The sequence below is a fragment of the Peromyscus eremicus genome, chromosome 19 (assembly GCF_949786415.1).
Source record: "Peromyscus eremicus chromosome 19, PerEre_H2_v1, whole genome shotgun sequence".
NCBI classification, from domain to species: domain Eukaryota; kingdom Metazoa; phylum Chordata; class Mammalia; order Rodentia; family Cricetidae; genus Peromyscus; species Peromyscus eremicus.
Window position 1 is genome coordinate 632,402 of NC_081435.1, and position 24,902 is coordinate 657,303.

Sequence of the window (24,902 nt, forward strand, 5' to 3'; positions counted from 1 at the left end):
GAAGCTGTAAAAAGAAACTCAAGCAAATAAGCATAATCAAATCTATACGTTAGCTAAACTACCCGGAAGAATGTTAAAGATAAATTCAGTAAGGATAAGCCTGGAGTGGGTAGAGTTTTAATAGCATTTTAACATTCCACATGAGAAATAAGAAAGTTCTAAGCTGGGGTAGTGTTTTAGGATGGCCAGTGACACTTTAAAAAGTATCCCAGACTCTAGTTTTAAGAGGTTTAGAACCATAAAAAAGGTTGCAAAAGTCTTTAGAAAGCTGGCAGACAAAACATTTGAAATCAATAGGTTCTCCTAGTGCCTTGACATTTGTCTTGTCCTAGCACAGGCTTGCATGCTACCAAGTGTGAAGGTCTGCTGGTCAACAGTTTTAAGTCAAACTCAGTTTTCTACAGTCCTGGCTACCCTAGATCACTTCACTACGGTTTCAATCTAGAACAAAGCACAGACTTCATAAAGTCCAACCTGCAGAGTTCAGTTTTCCAGTTGGGTGGCTAACACCTTTTCTCAGGATTTAAAAACTCAACAAAGCACTCCTTGGTCAAGGGATGCCATTTATGATTCTTTGTAAGTAAATAACAGTACACACAACAGAAAAAATTTCCAACCTATTTTACATGACTGGATTTTACTCGATCTGTAAACTCTATCAACAGGAAACTTAAGCTTGATCTTCACTGAAATTTCCCTAACAGTCAAGGAAAAAACCAGTATGATAGTCCCATTTGTTTTACATGGCACAACAGCTTCCTATTTTTATTCATTATTTTTTGGGGGCAAATGGGGGTTGAGAGAGGGTCTCACTATGCAGCCCTGGCTGTCTTGGAACTCACTATGTAGACCAGGCTGGCCTCAAACTCACAGATCCACCTGTCTCTGCCTCCCAAGTGCTGGGATTAAAGGTGTGCACCACTACCCCTAGCCCTTCCTAACTTTAATTCTGTTTTCTAACATAGTAGTATAGTAACAAACCAAGATAAATTACTCCTTCTTACACTATTAGTCATTTACCCTTCTCTTTACATATAATCTTTGGAGGCTCTATAGTTATATTATGCTAACATAGAGCATCCTAAAACCTGACTATTACTTATCATTACCATCATATGATCAGATTTATAGCAATCACAATTAACATCCAAACACCAAGATTAAGGTATAAATAAGCAGGAAAAACATTAAGGATTAGATGAGCACAGTGATTTTTCCCCCTAGTATCATTTCACAGTAGCACTAAGAAAAAAATGGAGGTGGGGCTAAACAGCATCCTAAAATGAAGACACACATTAAAGGAAGCAGATCTGAGGATCAGATATGCTTATACATATACCATATGTAAGACAGGCATTCACTCCTAGCCACTAAGTAGTAGATACTATTCTTAAAGATGGGAAGAAATAGGATCTCTGATATAGGCAGTCCATGTTCTACAGCAGTGGTTCTCAATGTTCCTAATGCTGAGACCCTTTAATACAGTTCTTTATGTTGTGCTGACCCCCAACCATAAAATTATTTTCATTGCTACTTGATATCTGTAATTTTGCTACTGCTAAGAACCCTAATGTAAATATCTGTGTTTTCCCACGGCCTTGGGGGAGGGGGCAACCCTTATGAAAGGGTGGTTCAATTCCCAAAGGAGTAACGAACCACAGGTTGAGAACTACTGTTCTAGAGAGAAGAGAAATAAGTAAGCAATTATGTTCATTTCCCTTTATAATGCATATTAAAATATTAAATATTAAAGTGCTCTGGTTCTCTGTAACTATTGCTGTCCTCTGAGTTGGGAGTATTAGTATCACAATCTGGTAATAGCACAGCTATTCTGTCAACTTCACAATAAAATGTTTTACAATCTAACTTGATAAAATAACCCTGATAAAGGATGACAAAAGATTATTTTACTGTTTATTATCAAGCAAAACCCGTGCACAAATATCACAAGACAAATGGGAATCTGAATTGAGTCACTAGCTGTCTCTTGTATTTGGTCACAGCTTGTTCCTTGCTTGAAAGGGCCTTGCACTCCTCTTTTCTGCCTTTTCTTTCAGTCACGTCTATCCCCAATGAACACCCCGCTTCTTGAACCAAAATGCTCCTCTCAATTGGCCAGCAGACAGGTGACAGAATTCCCAAAATATAACCCATATTTCAACATGCCACAAAAGGAAATTTAAAGTACATTGTTTTCCTATTCTTGTTTGAACACAATAGGTATGTACTAAAATAAAAGGTAAAACATTTGATACATGTGGCACTCAAAATACAACTTGTAATTATATCAGTATGATTTACACTACACTGCATAAGCAATGAAACGGTCATGTATGGGCTCTGTTACAACTATTCAACTGAACCACTGTAGCACAAAAGCAGCCATAAATGAGGCATTAAAAACTGAGCATGGTGCTGGGTGCCGTGGAGCATGCCTTTAATCTCAGCACCCAGGAGGTAGAGGAAGGTGAATTTCTGAGTTCAAGACCACTTTGGTCTACACAGAGAAACCCTGTCTTGAAAAACAAAACAAAACAAACAAAAAAACTAAGCATGACAATGTCCCAATAAAGCTGTTACTTATAGACACTGAAATCTAGATTTCATATCATTTCACATCATGATATATTATTCCTCTAACTTTTCCAATTATTAAAAATGTAAATATTACTATTAGGTTGGGCTTTAAGGAAACCAGGTTCTCATCTGAGGGCACACACAATCTCTCACTGTAAATGAGATGGCTGTAAATCTATTGACTCTCAGATCACTTAGACAATTTTTTTAGTTTACTGATTTCTCCAATATTGTTTTAATTCTTTAAAGGCTTAGATGATCACTCTCTTACATGTATCTTGCATTCTTCTGTTACACTTAGTTTGGCAAAACCACAATTCTATTTAAATACAACTCTCATTTATTCTGTTCCCACTTATGCAGCTTAGCATGTCTAGATAAACATAAAACCATGTTTCTTATTTAAATCATAATCACACATATCAAGCTAGCTTTAATTCTATTTGTCAATCATGTATTTCCAAATGTACTTTCAATATACACTCTAATGTCTAATATTCTCCCACTCTACAATATAGCATATGGACTGGCTAGTTTTATGTAAACTTGACATAAGCTTGAATCATTTGAAAAGTGGGAAATTCAAGTGAGAAATGTCTCCACCAAATTGGCCTTTAAGCAAGCAAGCCTGTGGGGTATGTTCTTTTATTTTTTAAGTGATATATTTTTATTTAATATGCATTGTTTTGTCTGCATGCATGTGCTGGATCCCCTGGAACTGGAGCCATAGACAGCCATGAAACACTATGTCGGTGCTAGGAATTGAACCAAGGTCCTCTGGAAGCGCAGCCAATGCTCTTAACCACCAAACCATCTCTCCAGCCCCAGGGCATTTTCTTGATTGATGACTGATATGGGAAGAGTCCAGTTCACTGTGTGTGTTGCCACCCCCTGGGCTGGATGTCCTAGGTGATATGAGAAAGCCAGCTGTGCAATCCAGGAAACAATCCTCCTCCACTGCCTCTGCATCAGTTCCTGCTTCCAGGTTCTTGCCCTGAGTTCCTTCAGTGACAGACTGCAATATGAAACTGTAAGCTGAAACAAACCCTTTCCTTTGATGTTGTTTTTGGTCTTGATGTTTTGGCCTTAACACAACAATAGAAATCCTAAGACATTATATTTCAGTTTTGTGTCATTTCTCTTACATCACTCACAAACATCCCACTGACTTTCACTCACACTGAATATTCTTACTGATAACTAAGCTGAAACAAATGAAGCAATCACAGAACTGCCAGGTTACCCACCATGTATATATGTGTATGCTGAATTAAATTATATATTCACTTTCTAGCACGTGTAGACAAACTTGATCTCTTCATTTTTAACGACATAATATTCCTACCTTAACTCAATCCCTTGAAGTCATTGTCCAGTAAGTATCCCCTCTTTCTCCTAAGCATTTTACCTCTAAGCCCTTTCCTCACTACACAGTCTAAGATGGCCCCAGATTCAGGGTTCCCAAATTGCAAGATTACAGGAAGGGCCTCCACATCTGGCATTAACAAGCTTTCCTATTTGCAAATAATTATAAATTTTGTATTGCAAAGTCTTTGTGATATTCCTAATAGTTTACAATCCATACATATTCATGATTACTATTTCACTCTGCTGCCCATGTCTTTACTCATTCTCAAATAAACAACTAGAACTGTGACTCCTAACTCATGTGACTAAATGCATAAGAGACTGTCAAACTACATGGACCAATGGAATAGATGACCCAGAAATACGCTGACTTAGCATTTGACACATGCCAAAAACAAACACTAGAAAAGAAATTGCCTTTCAACAAGTGAAACTAGGAAAACTGGTACACACATACAAAACAATACAATCTGAATTATAGGCTTTCTTTATTGAGATAAACAAGTTTCTTTCACAAGATATTTATGAGTATGAATTTTTATTCACTGTTTTCTGTATCTATTAAAATATGCATTTCCTTTATTAATATGTTAGTATGTTAAAGTACATTGATTTTTTTTGTACTACTGGTAGAAGCCCTCACTTGTGATTTTTACACATTAGTATGTATGATTTGTTAAAATTTGTTTCATTAATATTACTCTTCTTGCATTTTTCTTTAATTTAGTTATTTCAAGTAAGCTATAAAAATTTAATTTTAAATTTAAAAGGTCACTTGACTTCATTTATTTCTATCCTAGTAAAGTTTCCATTTGTAAAATGTAATACATAGACATATTAATATTACAAAAGCAACACAGTAAAAATAAACTGGATGTTGTAGCTCACACATGGACTGCTAAGCTTTCAGGAGAGTGAGACAGGGCACTGTTATGAGTTCAAGGTTAGCTCGGGCTGCAGTGTGAGACAAACAAACAAAATAGAAAACGAGAGCAGATTAAGAAAGTTTTGTTTCCCCAACGTTATCCCACTTATCAAAATCATACTCTACCCTCCACCTCTACACTAATGATCAACCCACCCTTTGTCTACCACCAAGTAAGAAGTAGTCCATCTTTGTTATTTCACTAAGTATTAAGTATGGGATGAACAAATATTGACTAATAAAATGGTTCATTTCTTTTAGTAGTGTTCAAGATATTAGCAAAAATTTTATATTTAAAATTTCCCAATTCAAAAAGATGGGGATGTAGCTCAATGGCAGAATACTTGGTTCATTTTTCATTACTAGGGAAAATGATTCCCAATTAGAATTTGGTACCAAATTCCAAGATAAAATTAAAACTTATTTTTTTTAAAGAAAAATCTGGTAATTAAAACTCTACTGTGTAGAAATAATAAAAAGAAATTACAACAAAGAAAAAATACAACTATTTTGTATTCTGTTATAATGGAACAGAAATAAATGGGGTGGGAAGGATTTTATAATCTACTTCTTACTAATTCTTTAAATTTCAAACTTTTAACTTAATTATATTTTTAAATAATTTCAAAACTTAAAGTTTTAGAAAAGAACATCTAAAACATATAAAAGCACATATAAAACAGCTGTCATGAAGAAAACTCTTATGATAGGTTGTCCTAAGTAATCAATTTTTACCTGCAGGTTTCCAAATGTAGTAACTAATTCTTTTATAAACAAAGATAGGGATCCAATATATTAAATGTATTAAATATTTAAATATATTTAACTGTATTTAATGTATTAAATATTTAAATATACTTAACTGTATTTAATATATTTAAATGTATTAAAACTTGGAATATGCATTTTAAAAAATATATACTTATTTTAGCTACTGACTTTTCATCCCCCTTTCCACAAATTACTCTGTAGACTTTCTTGATAGGCACCTAAATTAGCTTCTAAAATTTCACTTGCAAGAGCCTTGTTTTAGTGCAGCAGGTAGCGTCAGTCCAACATTACATAGGATTCACTGATGAGGCAGTAAGAATTCAACAAAAGAGGAAGAGGGTTGAATAATCTGATTCACAGTTACATGCACAGTAACATTAAACTCTACAGAAATGTACTTACATCTGCTTAGAAAGTTGTCAATATTTTTGTTTTTTCTTAAGGCAGGAAAGTCCAAATCATAAACCAAAGCATCCAATCCATCCTAAAAGAATAAACAGACAGTGTTAGCACATCAGAATACTTTCTTGTTTTAATATTTAATGTCCTCTCTTCAATTCATCTTATACTCATTTAACACCCTTTTATAAAGTTACATAAGTAGTAGGGAAGATAAAAGTTCTATTTTGTTCATATACACATTTTTTTTTAACTTTCTAATCTTCCAGTCAGTGGAGCAGGAAAGTCACCAGATTGATTGCATGTGGTTATTTATGATTCATATACTCTCTTTACAAGGATGTGGAATTTTACATTCCACTTACTTTTACTACTAAATTTACCTTCATTTCATAGGTGTTCAGCAAAAACCTATATTTGTGACTATAAATGCTTTGCAGAGTAATAGCTAAATATTTAATGAAGCATAAAATTTAAAATAAATCACACATAATCACACATGAAGCTGTACACATATTTAATTATAAAAACATCAAGTGTTCATAGAGCTCACTTTCTCTCTTTAAAGCACCTTTTAGGACAACAAACAGGAAATGACAAATAGGAGCCTTTTGCTTTTCAAAACTAGACATTTACATACGTAAGCAAGTGCTGGGCAATGTGGAGTACACGCAATCCATACAAGCAAGGGGAAGTTTGGACTGAGACTATATCTTGCTATGTGATACAGCAGAAGGCATATTTAGTCAGGTAATCCTAAAATGTCTTCATTACAAAGAGTTGCTCTCCTGTCAATGTGTTTTATGTACTGATTAGTACTATAGGGAACAATGATTTTGGATCATCCTAATAAAGTGATGAATTCCAGCTAGGTAACAGTATTTTCAAGCTTAAAAAAAAAATCATGCAATTACATTTCAAAGAAAAACACACTTGTACTTACATGCTATTGAGAAGATAAATCCCATAACCTTTTTTAGCCTGTGTTTTTTCTACTGTAAAATGAGAACTAGTAGCTATCTATATATCTAACTCATATCAGGTTTGTGAAACTAAGATAAGCATGTGAAGCCCTGATATTCCCACTTTTATTATGTCTATAGTTTGTCTCCCTATTGCTAGGAATAACAAAGTACATAAAAATATTAAGAGTAAACTCAGGTCAAGTTGTTAAAATCTTCCCTAATGCAGGAATTCTATCTGCCTTTTGTTTGACCACTGAGCTTGGTAATGTACTTATTAATGAAAATCTGGCCACCTCTATGCTCCATCTGGCCACTAGATGTTTGGACCTACCACCAAATATTTTAATTCTATAGTAAGATAGGATGATCTATGTTTTTCAGTGCCACCCACAGGCAAAACTCAAGCTGTTTTAAGTCAAAGAAATAAAATTGATGGAAAGATATTCTAGAGTAATCAAAGCATACACCAACTAAGGCTAAGGGAAGTTAAGACACTAGAGTAAAGAAAAGGGGTTCAGGCTTCTATTTTGATATAGTAGAAAAGCTGGACAATACAAGCAAAAAGTAGAGCAAGAAATCCTCCAAAGTTCTATAAAATGAAGACTACGGGGCTACAGAGAAGGATCAGTGGTTAAGACCAACTGTTGCTTGCTGCAAGACAAAGAGGAGAATAAAGCTGGGAAGTGGAAGGCTGAGTCAGAGACACTGCCAGCCACCACAATGACAAACAGCATGTGAAGATGCCAGTAAGCCATGAGCCATGTGGCAAGGTACAGATTTATAGAAATGGATTAATTTAAGATGTAAGAAAAGTTAGCAAGAAGCCTGCCACGGCCATACAGTTCTGTGTTTACTTGGTCGGGTCTGAGCGGCTGTGGGACTGGCGGGTGAGAGAGATTTGTCCTGACTGTGGGCCAGGCAGGAAAACTCTAGCTACAGTTGCTCTTCCAGAAGACCTGTTTTTGATTCTTAGCACTCATATCAGGTCTGTTACTCCAGTCTCAGGGGCCCTGATACCCTCTTCTGGCCTCTGAAGCAACCTATACACCCATGCTGCACATACACATAAATAAAAATAAATTAAAAATTTAAAAATAAAAATGAATTCTGAATTTCTTAAAGGCCCTATTTTAATAATTTATAAATCAGTCTCCTCTTACGTAGAAAAATTGTAGAAGAAAAATACAACAAAACTTCTTGTTTCTCAAGAGTTCAGAAGTAGAGAAAAAAAGTAAATATAAAATATCTACCAACTATTTTAAATAGGGACTACATTAACAAAAAGGACTGTCTAATTCCGGGGGCTTTAAGAAAGGGAAATATGAGAAGTGACTCGTAAAGATAAAACCTAGCAGAAGTAAGATGAAGACAGGGTAAAACAAGGAAGAAAAGCAAGGAGTTAGAGAAAGGAGAGTACTCCTGAGTGGAAAGGGTAAAACAGATGTGGAGGAGGTGAAAAATGGGCTAGGGAACATTAAAGAATGACACACCAGGCTAGGAATTAGGGTGTTTATCTTCCAACACCCATTTGGAAACAAGAGTTTAAGAGGCAGAAGAGTGGCATATGATATCTTTAATTTATTAAAGTCTTGCAATAAAATAAGATAATGAGCCAGGTGGTGGTGGCATACACCTTTAATCCCAGCACTTGGGAGGCAGAGGCAGGCGGATCTCTGAGTTCGATGTCAGCTTGGTCTACAGAGTGAGTTCCAGGACAGCTAGAGCTACGTGGATAAACCCTATAGCATGAATCTTAACAGGTCTTATTAATAAAATCAAACCTGAAGCCAGATATTGTGGTGAATGCTGGAAGATCAGAGAAGCAGAACAAGCCACAGCCACCTCACCTTGCCAATTCCTCAACTGATCCTGTTTCCTCAGACTGGAAGCCTCTGAGTCCTTATCCAGAATGAATCTCAGCTGAACTGTGCTGCTCAAAGCCTAAAAGCTTAACCAGCCAAAAGCTTCTAGTTTCTGGTCCTCACGCCTTATGTACCTTTCTGCTTTCTGCCATCACTCCCTGGGATTAAAGGCTCACTTTCTGAGATTAAAGGCGTGAGACACCATGCTTGGCTGTATCCTTGAACACACAGAGATCCAGGTAGATCTCTGCCTCTGGAATGCTAGGATTAAAGGTGTGTGCTACCACTGCGTAACCTCTATGTTTAATATTATGGCTGTTCTGTTCTCTGACCCCAGATAAATTTATTAGCGTGCACAATATTTCGGGGAACACAATACCACCACAAAACTCTGTCTCGAAAAACCAAAAAAGGAAAATACAGGCCCAATCAGATAATAAAACTGAGTGGAGATAAGAAGCAAAAGAACATGAACAACTAACAAGGGGCAAGATGAGTCGAGAATGAGAATGTGTGTCTAAGAATATATCTTCTAGCATACAAGAACGGTAACTTCATGTTCTGTGACAAAAACACAGAACATAAACTGGAAAAGATGTTTCAGACATACTAAATTTAAGGTCCCCAAGGAGCTTAAGTTATGGATAACAAAATGGCAGCTAACAATGTGAATATTACTTCAAAAGGATTTTTGCAGTTTGGGAGTCAGGAGGGTACACGTAGCCTGAGAACAGATGTAGTTATCCAACAAGAGTAAATAAAGAATGAAGAATAAAATCCTGGGAAACAATGGTATCTGAGAGGTAAACAAGGCAAAAATATACAATGGAAAACATAAACAGGAAGAAAGATAGAAGACCTTTGAGAAAACTTAAGTTAACACCTAGAAGAAACTTAAGAGCAAATAAAATACAACACAAAGGCCACTAGATGTTTGGATCTACCATACCCAATGAATGAAAAAGAAGCCAAATCATTTGGAATTAAATGGCACTGCAGACAGTTGTACATGTTTAAATGACTTAATGCCAGTAAACTATATACATTTCAGAAATAATCAAAATGTTGAATTTTATATTTCTACATGTATTTTACTGTTTTGTTTTTTAACTTTGCTGTTTTTGAGATATGGTCTCACTACACAGACCAAGCTGGTCTTGAACTTATTTATCATCCTGCCTCATCTTCCCAAGTGCTAGGATCACAGGCACACTTCACCATACCCTACAACATATGTTGTGTTGTGTTTAAGTTGTTTTAAGTTGGCATCTCCCTGTAAATATTTTCAATAAGCCATTAAACACACACACACACACACACACACACACACACCACACACACACACACACACACACCTATTAACTGGACAGTAGTCCAAGTAATTTTGTAGGAATTATAAGAAATCGTCTTCAAAACAGCAGGAAGAAACTTCTTTCCTTGCTTTTCCTACCAAGTCTTTAGTCTTGGGCAACTGGCAGAATGAGTCCCATTCCCACCTACCTTGAACTCAAGGCAGCACAGAGTAAAGGTATACTGCTTATGTCTGTTCCTATCTATATGAGAATAACTAGTGGACCAATGGCCTCATCTGTTTCACATAACTGAGAATGCAGACAGGTACACAGCAGTGGTACTCATAAAATTTTGGTGAATAGAAGGCTACTACAAGCTCCACTAAGATGTGAGACAAGTGACTTGGAGCATATGAGAGATTTCTGATACAACACAATAATAGACCAGTGAGACTATTTGGAGTATTTGTACTCTCAAAAGCAGCCATGTATCTGACAGTATTTAGATAATCACCTTCTTCTCAAGAAAAAAAAAAAAAGTTTAAAAGCAAACAAACAAAAACCCAAGAGGCCTTAAACTCTCACCATAAGGCAAGCCTAGCTAGCTGAATGGTTAAAAGAATGTGCCAGCACAGAACAACAGCATAGACTAATAGAGGTAGTTTTCTTTTTTGTGAGGCTTTTGTGTAGTTTTGGTGTTTGTACATCTAATATTAAAAAGAAATTTCCATCCAAACAGCTGAAGATAAACATTAGATGAATACACTAATCACTAACAAAGAAGTAGAGTGCTTTGATTCCCAGCACTGAAAAAACTAGCACCATGGCTCAAGCCTGTAGAGAAAAAGGATCTGAAGTTCAAGATCATCTTTTATCTACAAAGCAAGTTCAAAGTCAGCCTGGAATACATGCAAGAGAAATGACCTTGTCTCAAAAAAACAAAACAAAAATTTAACACAACACTTTGGAAAATGAAAATCTAATTTGATTTCCAAAGTTAACATATTGTAACAAATGGCTAATTTTTTATTTTAAAACTCACAAAATAAACAAAGGCATATGTCTTAATTAAGAATAAAATAAATGAACAGAAAGCATCCTCAAGGAAGCATAGACATTAGATTTACTAACCAAAGAAAAAAAGAAATTCACTTCAAATGTAACATACATTAAGCTGAAAGATAAAGAGATGGAATTACTCACCATGCAGATTAATCAAAAGAAAAGGAGAAAAGTTTCACTAGCATCACTTAAAAGTTGTCCTCCAAATATTATAGAATTGTATTACATGAAATATATAGAATATACAAATTCATAGGGACAGAAAGATTGGACGTTATCTCAAGATGAAGAAAGGAATACAGAGCAATGATTTCCTAAATACAGAGTTTCTGTTTTGTATGATGGAAAAGCCCCATAAACAGACAGTAGTATCAGGAAATAATATCATGAATGTAATAAATCATATCATAAATATAGTTATTGAATGAATACTGCGTATGTAATCAATGAATACCAAATGTAATTAATATCATGAGTGTAATTAATATCTTGAATGTAAGTCATGCCACTGAATTGTGAACTTAAAAAATGGTTACAATTGCAAATATTATGTTCATTTAAAAAAATAGGGTGGAATGTAATCACCACACATTATATATGTGTATGAAATCGAAGACAGCAATGTTCTAAAATAGAAAGTGGTGATAGTGTTATGGGCCTATGAGGATACTGGACTAAAGTCTATCGAATTGTGCAAAAACAGGCAAATTGTATACTATGTGAATTATTTGTCAATAAAGACTTTATAAAACGTAAAAAAAAAAAAAAAAAAAAAAAAAGACATATCCAGTCTTGGTATAAAAAAAAGTTCCAAACAAAGAAAGTCAGCTGAGATTGTTAACAAAATTATTCTCTTTGCCTAAACAGATGTAGCACAGTGCACCCAGAAGTACAGTGGCAAGTTACTCCCAACAAATGAGAATGACAGGCAGGCAAGCAGCTCTGCTTAAAAGGCCAAGACAGCATGCACAGCAGAAACTACGGAACACGGGAACTCTTAAGTAATTGAGGCTTTCTGAAGAGCAACCACGAAAAACCTAGTCCAAAGAGAGGACCCCCCCAAGAAAACACTGAAGAAAAATTCTCCAATACAAGAAAGAAGAGTTGCCAACAAGTCTCACATCGCTTTTGCTACTGTTTAAGTGTGAAGACAAACAAGAATTGCATTTCCACTGGACTCAAAGAGACTGAGCACCAATAGTAATTTTGTGCCAGAGACAGCATTTTCTTCTACAGATTCATCCAGGTTACTGAAAATAATTGTGATTTGTTAATTTTTATTACTCAGTATTATTTTACCATATGACTATATTAGAGTTCATTTTATTACTCATTCAATAAATATTTAAAGTTTAAAAAGTTGTCCTCAAAGGAAAGTGCAAAAACGACACTGTGTTAGGAGTCAATCCACCAAAAGGCATAGCTATCTTAAATGTGTATGCACATAACTACAGAACTAGAAATGAAGAAGCAAAAACTGATGAAAATAAAATTAATACATAATTTTAATTGGCAACCTAAACACTTCATCTTCCACAATTGATAGACCTAGGCAAAAGAACAGCAAGAAAAACTCAACATCGTGAAATAACAGGATCTGACACGAAACATCCCACCTCAAAACAGCAGTATTCACATTCTTTTAAAAAATGATTTATTTACTTGACATGCATAAGTGCTTTGCCAGCATGTATGTCTATGTACCACATGCATGCCACGTGCAAATGGAGGTCAGAGAGAGAGTTGGATACTATGGAACTGAGTCACAGGGGGTTGTAAGCCACCATGTGCATGCTGGAAACTGAACAGTTCCTCTGCAAGAACAGGAAGTGCTTAACTACTGGCCATCTCTCCAGCCTAGTACTCCCGTTCTTTACAAGTGCTAACAGGTGCTTACCAAAACAGTCTGTCTCCTTTGCATAACAAATCTCAACCATTCAGAAAAATTAAAAACAAATATATTCTCTAATCAAATTGTACTCAAACCACAACAAACAAAAAGATAAAAGGAAAACATCCAAACACATGGAAAAATAACAGATTTCTAAGTAATTCATCAGTTAAAGAAAGTATCGAGGGAAATACCAATATATATTGAACAGACAGAAAATGGAGATACAACATGCCCAAAATATGTGAAATGAAGCTAAAGCAATGCTGAAAGGGAATTGGATGCTATTAAATGCTTTTATCAAAAAAGAGCTGAACTGGACAGTGGTGGTGAACACCTTTCATCCCAGCATTGAGGAAGAAAAGGCTGGTGGATCTATGTGAGTTCAAGGCCAGCCTGGTCTACAGGGCAAGTTCCAGGACAGCCAAGCTACAAAGAGAAACCCTGTCTTAAAAAAAGAAAGAAAGAAAGAAAAAAGCTAGGCTGCAGAAAAACTGAGGGGTAGAATGTCAGCTTGCCTAAAACAAAAACAGTAATGATCTTCAACCAACAACCTGAATTCCTTTCTCAAAAAAACTAGACAAAGAGTTAAGAAAACCTAAAGCAAACCAGAGAAAAGAAACCAGAGAGAATAAATATTAATAAAATTACACACAGAGGACACAAGTAAAAAAACGAGAAAAGGTTCTGACAGTAACAATCAAACTAACAACCTAGAAGGCTTATCAGAAGAAAACAAACACACATAGCAGTAGTATCAGAAATAAAATAGATATAATCACTAAAGATCTTGAAAATACAGGAAATATAATACAAATAATAATTTTAAAAAACTAGACACAAATGTGGCAATTTTGATGAAGTCGACAATTTCTTGAAAAGGACAAACTAAAGCAAGTAACTCAATATGAATATATCAATTAGTATAACTCCTACCAAAAAGAAGAGAGAGCTCTAAGGCCTGATGATTTCTCTAGAGACTTCTATCAAACCTTTAAAAGAATTAACAATTTTATGAGTTTGAGGCCAGACTGATTTACAGAGTAAGTTTCAAACCAGCCAAGGCTTTATAGTGAGACTGTTTCTAATTTTAAAAAAAGAACTTCAAACAAAAGAAAAAAGACAGATTCTCAGTATTTACTTCCACATGCAACCTGTTACAATACGTTGTCTTGGTTGAAGCATGAAAACACAACTTCATGAACGTATGTAGCTAGAAAATATATCTTAATAGCCTTTCCAAATTACTGTGAAAATTCCCAACTTCTATGTCACTGTCACAACTGGCATCTCTTGAAATTACTGTTCCATTTTGCACTTTGAATGGATTTTATTCAGAAATAATTTTATAATACCATGCATTTATCAAAAAATACTGTCTCTTCTAAAACGATGATACATTTTATCACACAATAGAGACAAATAATACTTAATAATGTCACCAAAATCTCACATAGAAAAAACAAAAAACAAACCTGTAAGCATGAAAAACAGTTAAGGCAGGGCAAGGTGGTGCACATGGTGGCACACACCTTTAATCCCAGCAACTCAGGAGGCAGAAGCAGGAGGATCTCTATGTGAGGCCAGACTGGGATAGCCATGACTACATAGAGAGACCCAGTCTCAAACAAACAAAACAAAGCAGTCAAGCTCATGGTCACAGATAAAAGTTTCCAATATCTAGTCAACATAGATGTTCTGACACATCCACACAAACAAGCCTACACATAACCACATTCTTAATATTCAAAGGCCATATTGTTAACTCCAACAAATGTTCGGTTCTGTCTTAGGACCATCATCTCTTCCTCAAATACCCATCTTTTCCTTATACATAAATGATGCCCCACCCTCACCCTCTACTCCCCCGCAACCCTCTCTAAGTTCCTTCTTTGTGGTGAATCCCTTTTCCTATTCCAAGACCCTGATAAATATTCATTGTAGGATAGTAAACTCTTCACCAAATAAAATAATATTCACTCTTCCCATAATCACTCCCTGTGCTTAGTTTTTTGTCAACTGGACAGTAGATAGCATTATCTGGGAAAAAGGAACCTCAATGGAGAAAATGGATCCATCAGACTGTACTGTAGGCAAGTCTGCAAGGCATCTTTTTGATTAATGATTAATGTGGGAAGGCCCAGTCCACTGTAGACAGTGGCACCCCTGGGCAGGTGCTCCTGGGAGCTGTAAGAATTGTATCTAAATGTAAGTCTAAAGAGCAAGCCAGTAAGTAGTTTCTCATGGCCTCTGTTTTAGTTCCTGTCTTCAAGTTCCTGCCTTAATTCCCTCAATGACGGACTACAAACTGTAAACTGAAACAAACCCTTTCCTTTTCAAGTTGCTTTTGGTCATAGTGTTTTGTCACAGTAATAAAAGGAAACTGTGGTACTCCCTATTTTATTTTACCCAAACTATTACTATGTTACTATTATTTAATGTTACTATTATTTAGTACTGAATGGTATGCATGATGGTGTCATTAATCATGACCCCATAACTCTTCACTATTATTCTTCAGAACACCACATTTCATGCTTCATAGCTTATTTAACTTACTTTCCAGACAGTACAAAGGTCTATTTGTCTTGCCCAGGATAAACTGGAAGACTGACCATGCTGGTATTTATCACATCATCTTACTAGGAAACCATGATCATCCTAAATTTGAATTTTCAGGATGAATAATGAATACCTTCAGAAATAACAGTCATGAGCCATAGCTAATATCAGAGAAGCAAATGTCAACAAACCATAGCAAGGAAAATCATCACTCAATGTAACAGAAAATTCATCCACAGAATGGTCAGTGATGGCTGATGACCCAAGCCTACACTCCAGAAGACAAGTTCTGCAGACAACAAGATTAACCTTTATGGTTCATCAGATAGTATGCAAACCTCCACATTCTAATCTTTGCTTGTTCCTATATCCAATTCACAGCAGTAGCAGCCCAATGTCAACCATCTGGAAACCCGGAACACAAACTGAGTAGTTGAGTGCCTCAACACATTGCTCCAATTCTGTTTGTCAATACCCACAACTTACCAAAATGACAAGATGGTTATTGGCTGCATTCACACCCAAAGTTGTATCTCTTTGAAACTGTCTATCTGTAAAATAACTTTACGGAGCTCTGGTAAAGGACATCTAGTTCCTTGGAGAACACAAATCAACAGAAGTACAAAATCCTCCCATGTGGTTGCTTTGCATTGAGCGAATACATTGGAGACAATGCACATATCCACATTCTAGGTACAAAGGGCTTTCATGGTAATTACACAAACAAGACAGCTATTTGTTTCTCTAAAATGTTCAGGCATGGCCACTGACTCTCCACTTAATTCTCTCCTGCTGCTTCCACAGGCAGCTCAGTTCTCAGTAGACAACTATCTTAACTTCATACTATACTGCAGGTTCAGACAAAGATCTCACTTTTACTCATCTCATCATATTCTTTTTTTTAAAAGTTTTTAAATTTTATTTTTCACTTATTAGTATTTGCACAGCATGGCATATCTGTGGAGGTCAGAGGACAATTTATGGGAGTCAGATCTCACCACAATGGATTCCAGGGACCAAACTCAGGTAAACAGGTTTTACTTTTACCCACTGACCCATCTCACCAGTCCCTCATCTGCTCAAGTTTGTGATTACTGCTTATAAGATAAAATATCCCAGGACTTTGTTGTAGAATATTTTAAGCTGTTACTTTTGTTTATGTTGCATTTGTTTAACTCTGTGAAGCTGTGTTACTTTGCCTGTCTAAAACACCTGATGGTCTAATAAAGAACTGAACAGCCAATAGCAAGGCAGGAGAAAGGACAGGTGGGGCTGGCAGGCAAAGAGAAGATACAGAAGGAGAAATCTGGGAGAGGAGGAAGAAGTAGCCAGAGAAGGAGGACTCTAGGGGCCAGCCACTCAGCTACACAACCTGCAATGGAGTAAGAAAGAAAGGTATACAGAATAGAGAAAGATGAAAGATCAGAGGCAAAAGAAAAAAAGGTTAATTTAAAGTTAAGAAAAGCTGGCAAGAAACAAGTCAAGCTAAGGCCAGGCATTTATAAGAATAAGCTTCTGTGTGACTTATTTGGGAACTGGGTGGCAAGGCCCCCCAAAAGAGCAAAAACAAACAACAACAGGACTTATCTTCACAACCCTGTCAATAAATATTTGTTAAAGTCTTTCCCCTATGACTTCATAACTTTCCTCGCCACTCAAAATTTTAGATACTTACATTTTATTTTAATATTCTTCATTTATTGCATTCTGTGTACCAAGTATTCTTTCCTTCTCGCTACAGGAATTACTTATCTTTGAGGCACATTAAATTGTTATAGTCTTTCTAATGTTCTACATACCAAATATCAGCAAGTCTGCCACTTACTAGCTGTATGCTGTTAGGTAGCCAACCTTTTCTTATATTTATAATATGGCAATAATATGTTTCATTTAATTTATAAGACTATTGTAAATATTAAATAAATGTGACAAATCTTATAAAAATGAGCGTTATTAGCTTGTGAACTCTCATCTGAAGTTCAGAAACACTGTGGGAGGGAGGGGAGTAACACACAATAGTATAACCGACAATAAGCCAGGCACTGCTCTAAGAACAAGTTATGTATCTGTGAACAAGACAATCAGATACCTGTTTGCATGGGCTTATCTAAAGAGTTTCAGTATCACAAAACATAGTAGCTCAGAAGCCAAGGTCTTAGATAGTCTAAATATATTTTCATTAAAGAAAAAACATAATCTAAGAATTTCTAATCTCTTGATTTTGTGAAAATATTTGTTCTTACATATAGTAAACTATTCTTGTATCACTTTTTTACATTAAACCATTCCAGACACAAAATCGATGAGTCAATGAATAAACAAATGTAATAAAGAGAACAAGTCCTTTTCTTATGGGAGGCAAAGGAATAGGAATTAAAGAAATGTAATATTTTTTTTCTTACATTTTTATTTTTTATTTATTTACTTTTTATAACTCAAAAGTCCAGGGTTATTTTAAACAGGAAAATATTTTCTCTGTAGAAAATTGTAAAAATAGTAACATTTCCCAATAAGCCCTTTTAAGCCAAATGATAGCTGAATTATACATATAACTACTGACTAGATTCTGGGATAAAGAAACCTATCTTCATCTGTTCAGAGAGCTATGTTTTACTTAAGTTGTGTGAGATTCCTATTCATCTTCCCCTTCGCTGTTTGATTTATGGCAGACATTATTCTGTAGGCTAATCCATAATCTAAAAAGATTTTAGCCTCCCATCCTGAAAGTATGGCCAGCATTTTCTTCATCAGCTTGAAACAGTACAATTCTTAATAGTGAAATGTTTCACTAAAGCTTGCCCAGTGATTGGGCAAAACCAAAATTTATTATAAGCCACAGTCATCCTCCCTGGATCTGTGGGTTGCAGTCTGATTGTCCTTTGCTTTACATCTAGTATCACTTATGAGTGAGTACATACCATGTTTGTCTTTCTGAGTCTGGGTTACCTCACTCAGGATGATATTTTCTAGTTCCATCCATTTTCCTGCAAATTTCATGATGTCATTGTTTTTCTCTGCTGAGTAATACTCCATATGTATCACATTTTCTTAATCCATTCTTCAGTTGATGGGCATGTAGGTTGTTTCCAGGTTCTGGCTGTTATGAATAATGCTGCTATGAACACAGTTGAGCATGTATCTTTGTGGTATGATTGAGCATTCCTTGGGTGGTATGGCTGGTTCTTGAGGTAGATTGATTCCCAAATTTCTGAGAAACCGTCACACTGATTTCCACAGTGGTTGTACAAGTTTACACTCCCACCAACAGTGGAGGAGTGTTCCCCTTGCTCTGTATCCTCGCCAACATAGACTGTCATTAGGGTTTTTGATCATAGCCATTCTGACAGGTGTAAGGTGGTATCTTAGAGTCATTTTGATTTTCAAGGAAATGTAATAATTAAAGGATCATTTTATTAAGATTTGATATAAAATGAATCTCCATTCCCCTCCCCCCCAAAAAATCTGACCCAGGGGTCAGCAATTGGGCTAAGTAGATAAAGGTGTTTGCCACCAAGACTGATACTTGAGTTGCATCTCTGGAATCCACATGGTAGTACATAATAAAAAACAATTAAAAAAGGAGAGATTTCTGGGCTACACGCTGCTTTAATGGAGGCACAGACCCACTGCTTCCTAGAGTTGGCGGTAAATGTACCACTGCCATGTTGAAAAGCTGAGGTGGGTGGAGTATACTAGCCACGCAGTTTAACAACTTAAAATCTCTCCTGGTCAGAGAAAGATTATAGATTCACAATAAGACAGATGAAATAAAACTCTAAACTGTTGTTTACAACGTGTGTAAAATGTATGTAGGCTTGAAAGAAAGAGGAAAAGGAGGATAGACAGTTTTATATATAGAAATAATTTTAAAAAATAAAGTCTTTGAAGAGAAAGTAAAAGTAATATAAAAAAAGCCACATAAAGATGGAAATCACACAATCTGGATTATATTGTCTTTGGGGTTTTTAACTACAGAAAGACATTGGATTATAAAAGCTGTTGAGTTAAGCATATATATATATATATATATATATATATATATATATATATATATATATATGGTATCTGGACTTCAAAGTTTATGTCTAAGGATATGTTACTTTGGAAAAGAAGTTCTGCTTTTGTTTCCACAGAAGATGAGAACCTATGGATTGCTTCCAGGCTAATACGGTTTGATTAAGGAAGACCCCCTGAGAGGTCTCCAGATATTTCAACATCCAGAACAGCTTTAAGGCAACTGGCTCAGACAATATAGCCTCACAGACTACTCCAGTCAGGACTTGAGCATAATTCCTAATTTTCTCAGGATCCCCATAAGATTGCCAGCAACCTCATTCAGCAGGAAGTAGTATGAGAAACTATGCCCAAATTCCCAAAATATTGTTTATATACATTTATTTTAAAAAGGTTGATTATAAATGCAATCTACTTCTAAAGAAGGGAAGGGGATATTATAGATATGATATGATGAAAGGCTAGATTATTGAATCTACTTTTAAAGAGCAACAACTTATTTGAAATATTTTACATTGCTATAAATTTTAGTTAATTACAAATTTAAAGTTAATTTTGTTATATTGTATGTATATTTCTACTTTTGTTCATGCAGTTCATTTGAAATTGTAATGTATAATTAAGAAATACAGATTAATAATTAGTTATCTATGATAAACTAATATTAGTTAAATTTTCTAGGTATACATGAATATATTTCAATTAGGTAGGTCACCTTTAAACACTTTAAAGACCTACAGAATATGGCATTTAAAATGTTTTAAAAACTCAGACTTTCTGGACAGTGAGACACATCTGCTCCTGGCAGCACCAATTACTTCAAGGAGAATGATGGACATTGAATAAACTCATTATAGAGTTTGCTTTCTTTGTGGCAAAAGTTAGCCACTAGGCAAAAAAGTGCCCTTGCATCAACTGATTGACAGTATGTTGTATAAACTGGACATGCAGGACCCACAGGAAGGTGACCACTAAACTTTGCAAGGCAAGATGGTCCTTCAGGTTTCTGCTTTGCAGAAGAAACTGCCAGACATTCTACAGGACACAGAGAGAAGTGACTGAGAGACTCTAGGCCTATAGGCTTAAATGGATGCCCCAACCTTACAAAGGAACTTTGGGTAACTGTCCAGGTAGCCAGCTGTCTCTGTCATTCTAGATTTTTGAAAGTTGCTTACAATGCATTTCCTGTTTACTTAGGTAATAGTATATCCTTCTGAGGTCTTTGATGTAGTTGAAGACTAAGTAGTTATAATTTCCCTTGGTTATGGTAAAAGATAAATTAGATATGAAACCTTAGACTCACAAATATAGGATAGAATATTTTCTTTAATTTTACAAAATACAAATAGATTAGATATTGTAACTGAAATTCTTGCTTGATAACTGTTTTGTTATATGTAACTTTACTAGGTTAAAGTTAAAACCTTCCTTTTGTTTAGACAGAAAAGGGGAAGTGATGGGGGAATGACTTTCTGTATGCTGTGAATATATGTTGCTCTGATTGGTTGATAAATAAAGCTGTTTGCCCTATGGCAAGGCAGCTTAGAGGAAGATGGGAACTCCAAACAGATAGACAGAAAGAGAAAGGAGAGACAGAGGAGATGCTGCTAGCCGCTGCCAGGAAAAGCAAGATGTAAAGTACTGGTAAGCCACAAGCCATGTGACAAAGCATAGATTTACAGAAATGGGTTAATTTAAGATGTAAGAGCTAGCTAGCGAGAAGCCTGAGCCATTAGACCATAGAGTTTAATAATAATATAAGCCTCTGTGTTTATTTGGGTCTGAGAGTCTGCAGACCAGGTGGAACACTGGAAAACTTCCAGCTACATGGTAGGAGAAAACTGACTCCTACCAAACTGTCCTGATTCCCACCCAACACACACCCAAATACATAATCACATGCACATGCGCGCACACACACAAATAATAATAATAATAATAAAACTTAAAAATCAGATCTGTCTACTTTTCCTGGATTCTGTATCAAATCTGATTCTCAAACAAAACAAAAAATGTATCTACCAAGCAAAATGAAACAAACCAGTGTCATTTCTGCCAACAGAAAATGCTAATCCTCTCCAACATAGCATAGTGATTAACTGCTTTTCTCTTTTAAAAAGAGTATCTTAAATGGGAGACAAGACTTTTCCTATTTAGTCCTACTCTGATATACTCTCATTTCCTACTAGCAGTTTCCCAAGAGATGCAGGAGGCATAATATCTAGCAACCTATACATACAATCACCTAAAACCTACTAAGAATACAAATTCCACTACACTACCTCTGTCGACACTAGTTCTCAACTTGTTAAATGTATTGGTTCTGAGTGATCAATGAACAAGCATTTGGAAATCCTTCACCATGCCATCCAAAAACAATGAATGACACAAAGCAGCACTGAAGATCCCAGTTGGTAGTCTTCAATTCAGTCCTTGGAACTATTGTCAGAAATTTTAACAATGAAGTTTTTAAAAAGTAATGTCCAAAAATATAAAAAAAGAATGGATAATCATTATTTCAGTTCCCTTAATGATGGCCTTTGGAAGATATGTGGGAATGTCTAGTGTGATAATTCTTTTTCTTGGTTACATGAACTCCAATTTCCACCCTTCCTTCAGCCACCTCTAAAATGCATGGTGAGCTGGTTCACCCTTCAGTGTTGAAAATGAGCAGGCCTAAACTCATTAGCTGGTATTCTGACCACTGTTTCACATACTGGCACATAATCTGAGTTGGCCTGATCAGTTAGAAACTCCAATTGAAGGTTAAAAGAGAAAAATTTTAGTGTTCACTGTACAAGCAATTTGGAAGCTAATGACAATCATCTTGCAATCCCAAGAAGTTGTCTATCCATGAAAGAAGACAAAACCAAGGAAGCAGATCTAAAAAAAACTAGTAGCCAGTCACATCATCTAAGCTCTGAATCAAAGGCATTAACTGAAACTGAAATCTACCTACGACTTATTCAAGAGCAGTATGTTCTTTATTGTTTATACAAAGGTGGGATGAATTTTCAAACCTTTCCAATCAAAAGATTCCCAATGGTAGGTAAAAAGTCTTTATGATAGGCCCTTAGCCTTTAGTTCACTACATTTCAGTAGTTACTCTGTAAGAACTGGAAAGATGAAGAAGAGAGAGAAGTGAATGAGCTGAATGATGCCATTATAAAACAAGCTCATTGTTTTCACTAATCTAAAACTCTGAGAGATACATGAGGTTAAATAGCTTCTTCTATTTAAGGTTGTAGACGGTATGGGAGATGCATCTGAAGGCCCTTCAGTAACCTGGAACAGCAAGATAAACTCCCATACTTTGCAGTCAGGCCAGGTAAATTTGACATGTTGGTAAAAGAGGCCAAAAGCCAACTACTTACCACTGTTGTTGTGAGCTTTCAAACACAGCTATGAAAAATGTCCAAAGCTTATCTCATATCAGTCTGATCACAACTTATGAAGCACATTCTTAACTCCATTTTATAGACTGGGAAAACTGCAGTTTAGGTGAGTTTAGGTTACTAAGCCAACATTCTAAGAATATCTGATGAACATCCATGGTATCATCTACCTTGTCCCACTGCTGTCATTTTCCTAGAAACTGTTTGGCCAGTCCCATAATTCTCATGTGATCCTCATCATAAACGATTAATTAAGTGGGCGCCCAACTTAAGTATAAACAATCGATTTTTTTCTTTCTGAGAGCTAGACTTGACAGTCAATGATTTGAAGTTAGTGATCAAAGCTAAAGCTGCTTAGATGTAATGCTCTGGTCTCTGGGCAGCAGTATTTTCAAATGTGACTAAACCTTCTCTGAGGAGAAAGAATGATGCCAATATAAAGAAAGAGTGAGAGGAGACAGAAAGAGCTACTGAATCTTCACGTTAAAGCAGATTAGTTTTCTTTGAATCTATAAATTCATTTTGCATGCAAAAATTTAAGTTGAGTTTCATCACCTACAAATTCAGAGGAAAAAGAAAAAGGGAAACCAAAGATTGAGGAGTGTACAGGATAATTATTTACAGTGCACAAATATTAACAGAATTAATATTCAGAATTCAACTAAGACCTCAAGAAATTCTCATTAAAGGTAAATCTAGCACACAAAACAGACACATAGGCAGCTCTATAGATGAGTTCAGAACCACACAAGAGGTATGCTATAGTGAGAGCTTAAACCAAAAGTTCAACACAGTTATGATGGATGTTGGGAATATAAAGGTGAGAAAACTGATGAAAGAACTCAAGGCAAAAAAAATGATAGGCTTTGGAAATATGTTACCAGAATGGTAAAAACAAGATGAAATACTACAGAAAGCCTGAAGAGCAGTGTTTCTGGGGAATGGTGGAAATGAAGACAAAGCAAAGAGGTAGGGCTGAGATTAAGAAAAAAATACATTATTGATTACAACTGGCAAACAGCTAGACTAAACTGTTAGTCCAAGAAGGTTGAGTTAAAATTTGGACTTGGATGGAGGAAACAGTGACAGAAAGCAAAGATCATAGTAAAGGAACATTTAAAATTAAGTACCCAGCCAGTGTGACGGCACAACCCCTTAGTCCCAGCACTCAGGAGGCAGAGGCAGGCAGATAAAGAGCTCCATGAGTTTCAAACTAGCCTGGTCTCTGTCTATAAAGACCAGAGAAAAGTAACTATTGATACCTGTTCATTTCATCTGCATAATTAAAACCTAAGAAATATTACCGTGATCTTCAAGTTTATAAACTACATATATAGAGAGAGAGTCAGGGTCAAATAAGTTAGATAATCTACCCAAGATCATACAACTAAATAAAAAAACTGAACTGTGAAATAGGGAGGTAGATAATAATTTACTTGATCAATCCAAGTTCTTTTCCACAAGGACAAAATAATGAAGATAAACAACAACATGAATGATGACAATGATAGCTAATATTGACTCTTTATCAGGAACTACTAGGCATTACCCTTTCTAACATTCCTAGCAGTCCTAAGAAAAACTATACTTAGTCTTACTTGAAGATGATACGCTTGAATCTTAAAACTCATAAGAAATTTGCCCGAAGTCACTAGGCTAATAAGTAGCTAACCTTGTTGGTTACTACTCCAGAACTCATGCTCTTACCCACTGTACAACTATGAGCCTATTAGTTTTTTTTTGTGAACTGACACAAACTAGAGTTATCTGGGAAAATGGAATCTCAACTGAGAAATGTATCCATAAGATTTAGCTGTAG

At 35.7% G+C, this 24,902-nt stretch overlaps 1 protein-coding gene across 2 annotated transcripts in view; it reads right to left on the reverse strand.

Annotated features, from left to right (window-relative positions):
• Rock1 (Rho associated coiled-coil containing protein kinase 1) overlaps nt 1–24,902 on the reverse strand; it is a 111,119-nt gene that overhangs the window by 74,883 nt on the left and 11,334 nt on the right. For both annotated transcript variants that reach the window (XM_059246697.1, XM_059246696.1), the window contains exon 2: nt 6,044–6,125. In XM_059246697.1, the coding sequence (XP_059102680.1) occupies nt 6,044–6,125 (82 nt within the window). The remainder of the gene's footprint in view (nt 1–6,043; nt 6,126–24,902) is intronic.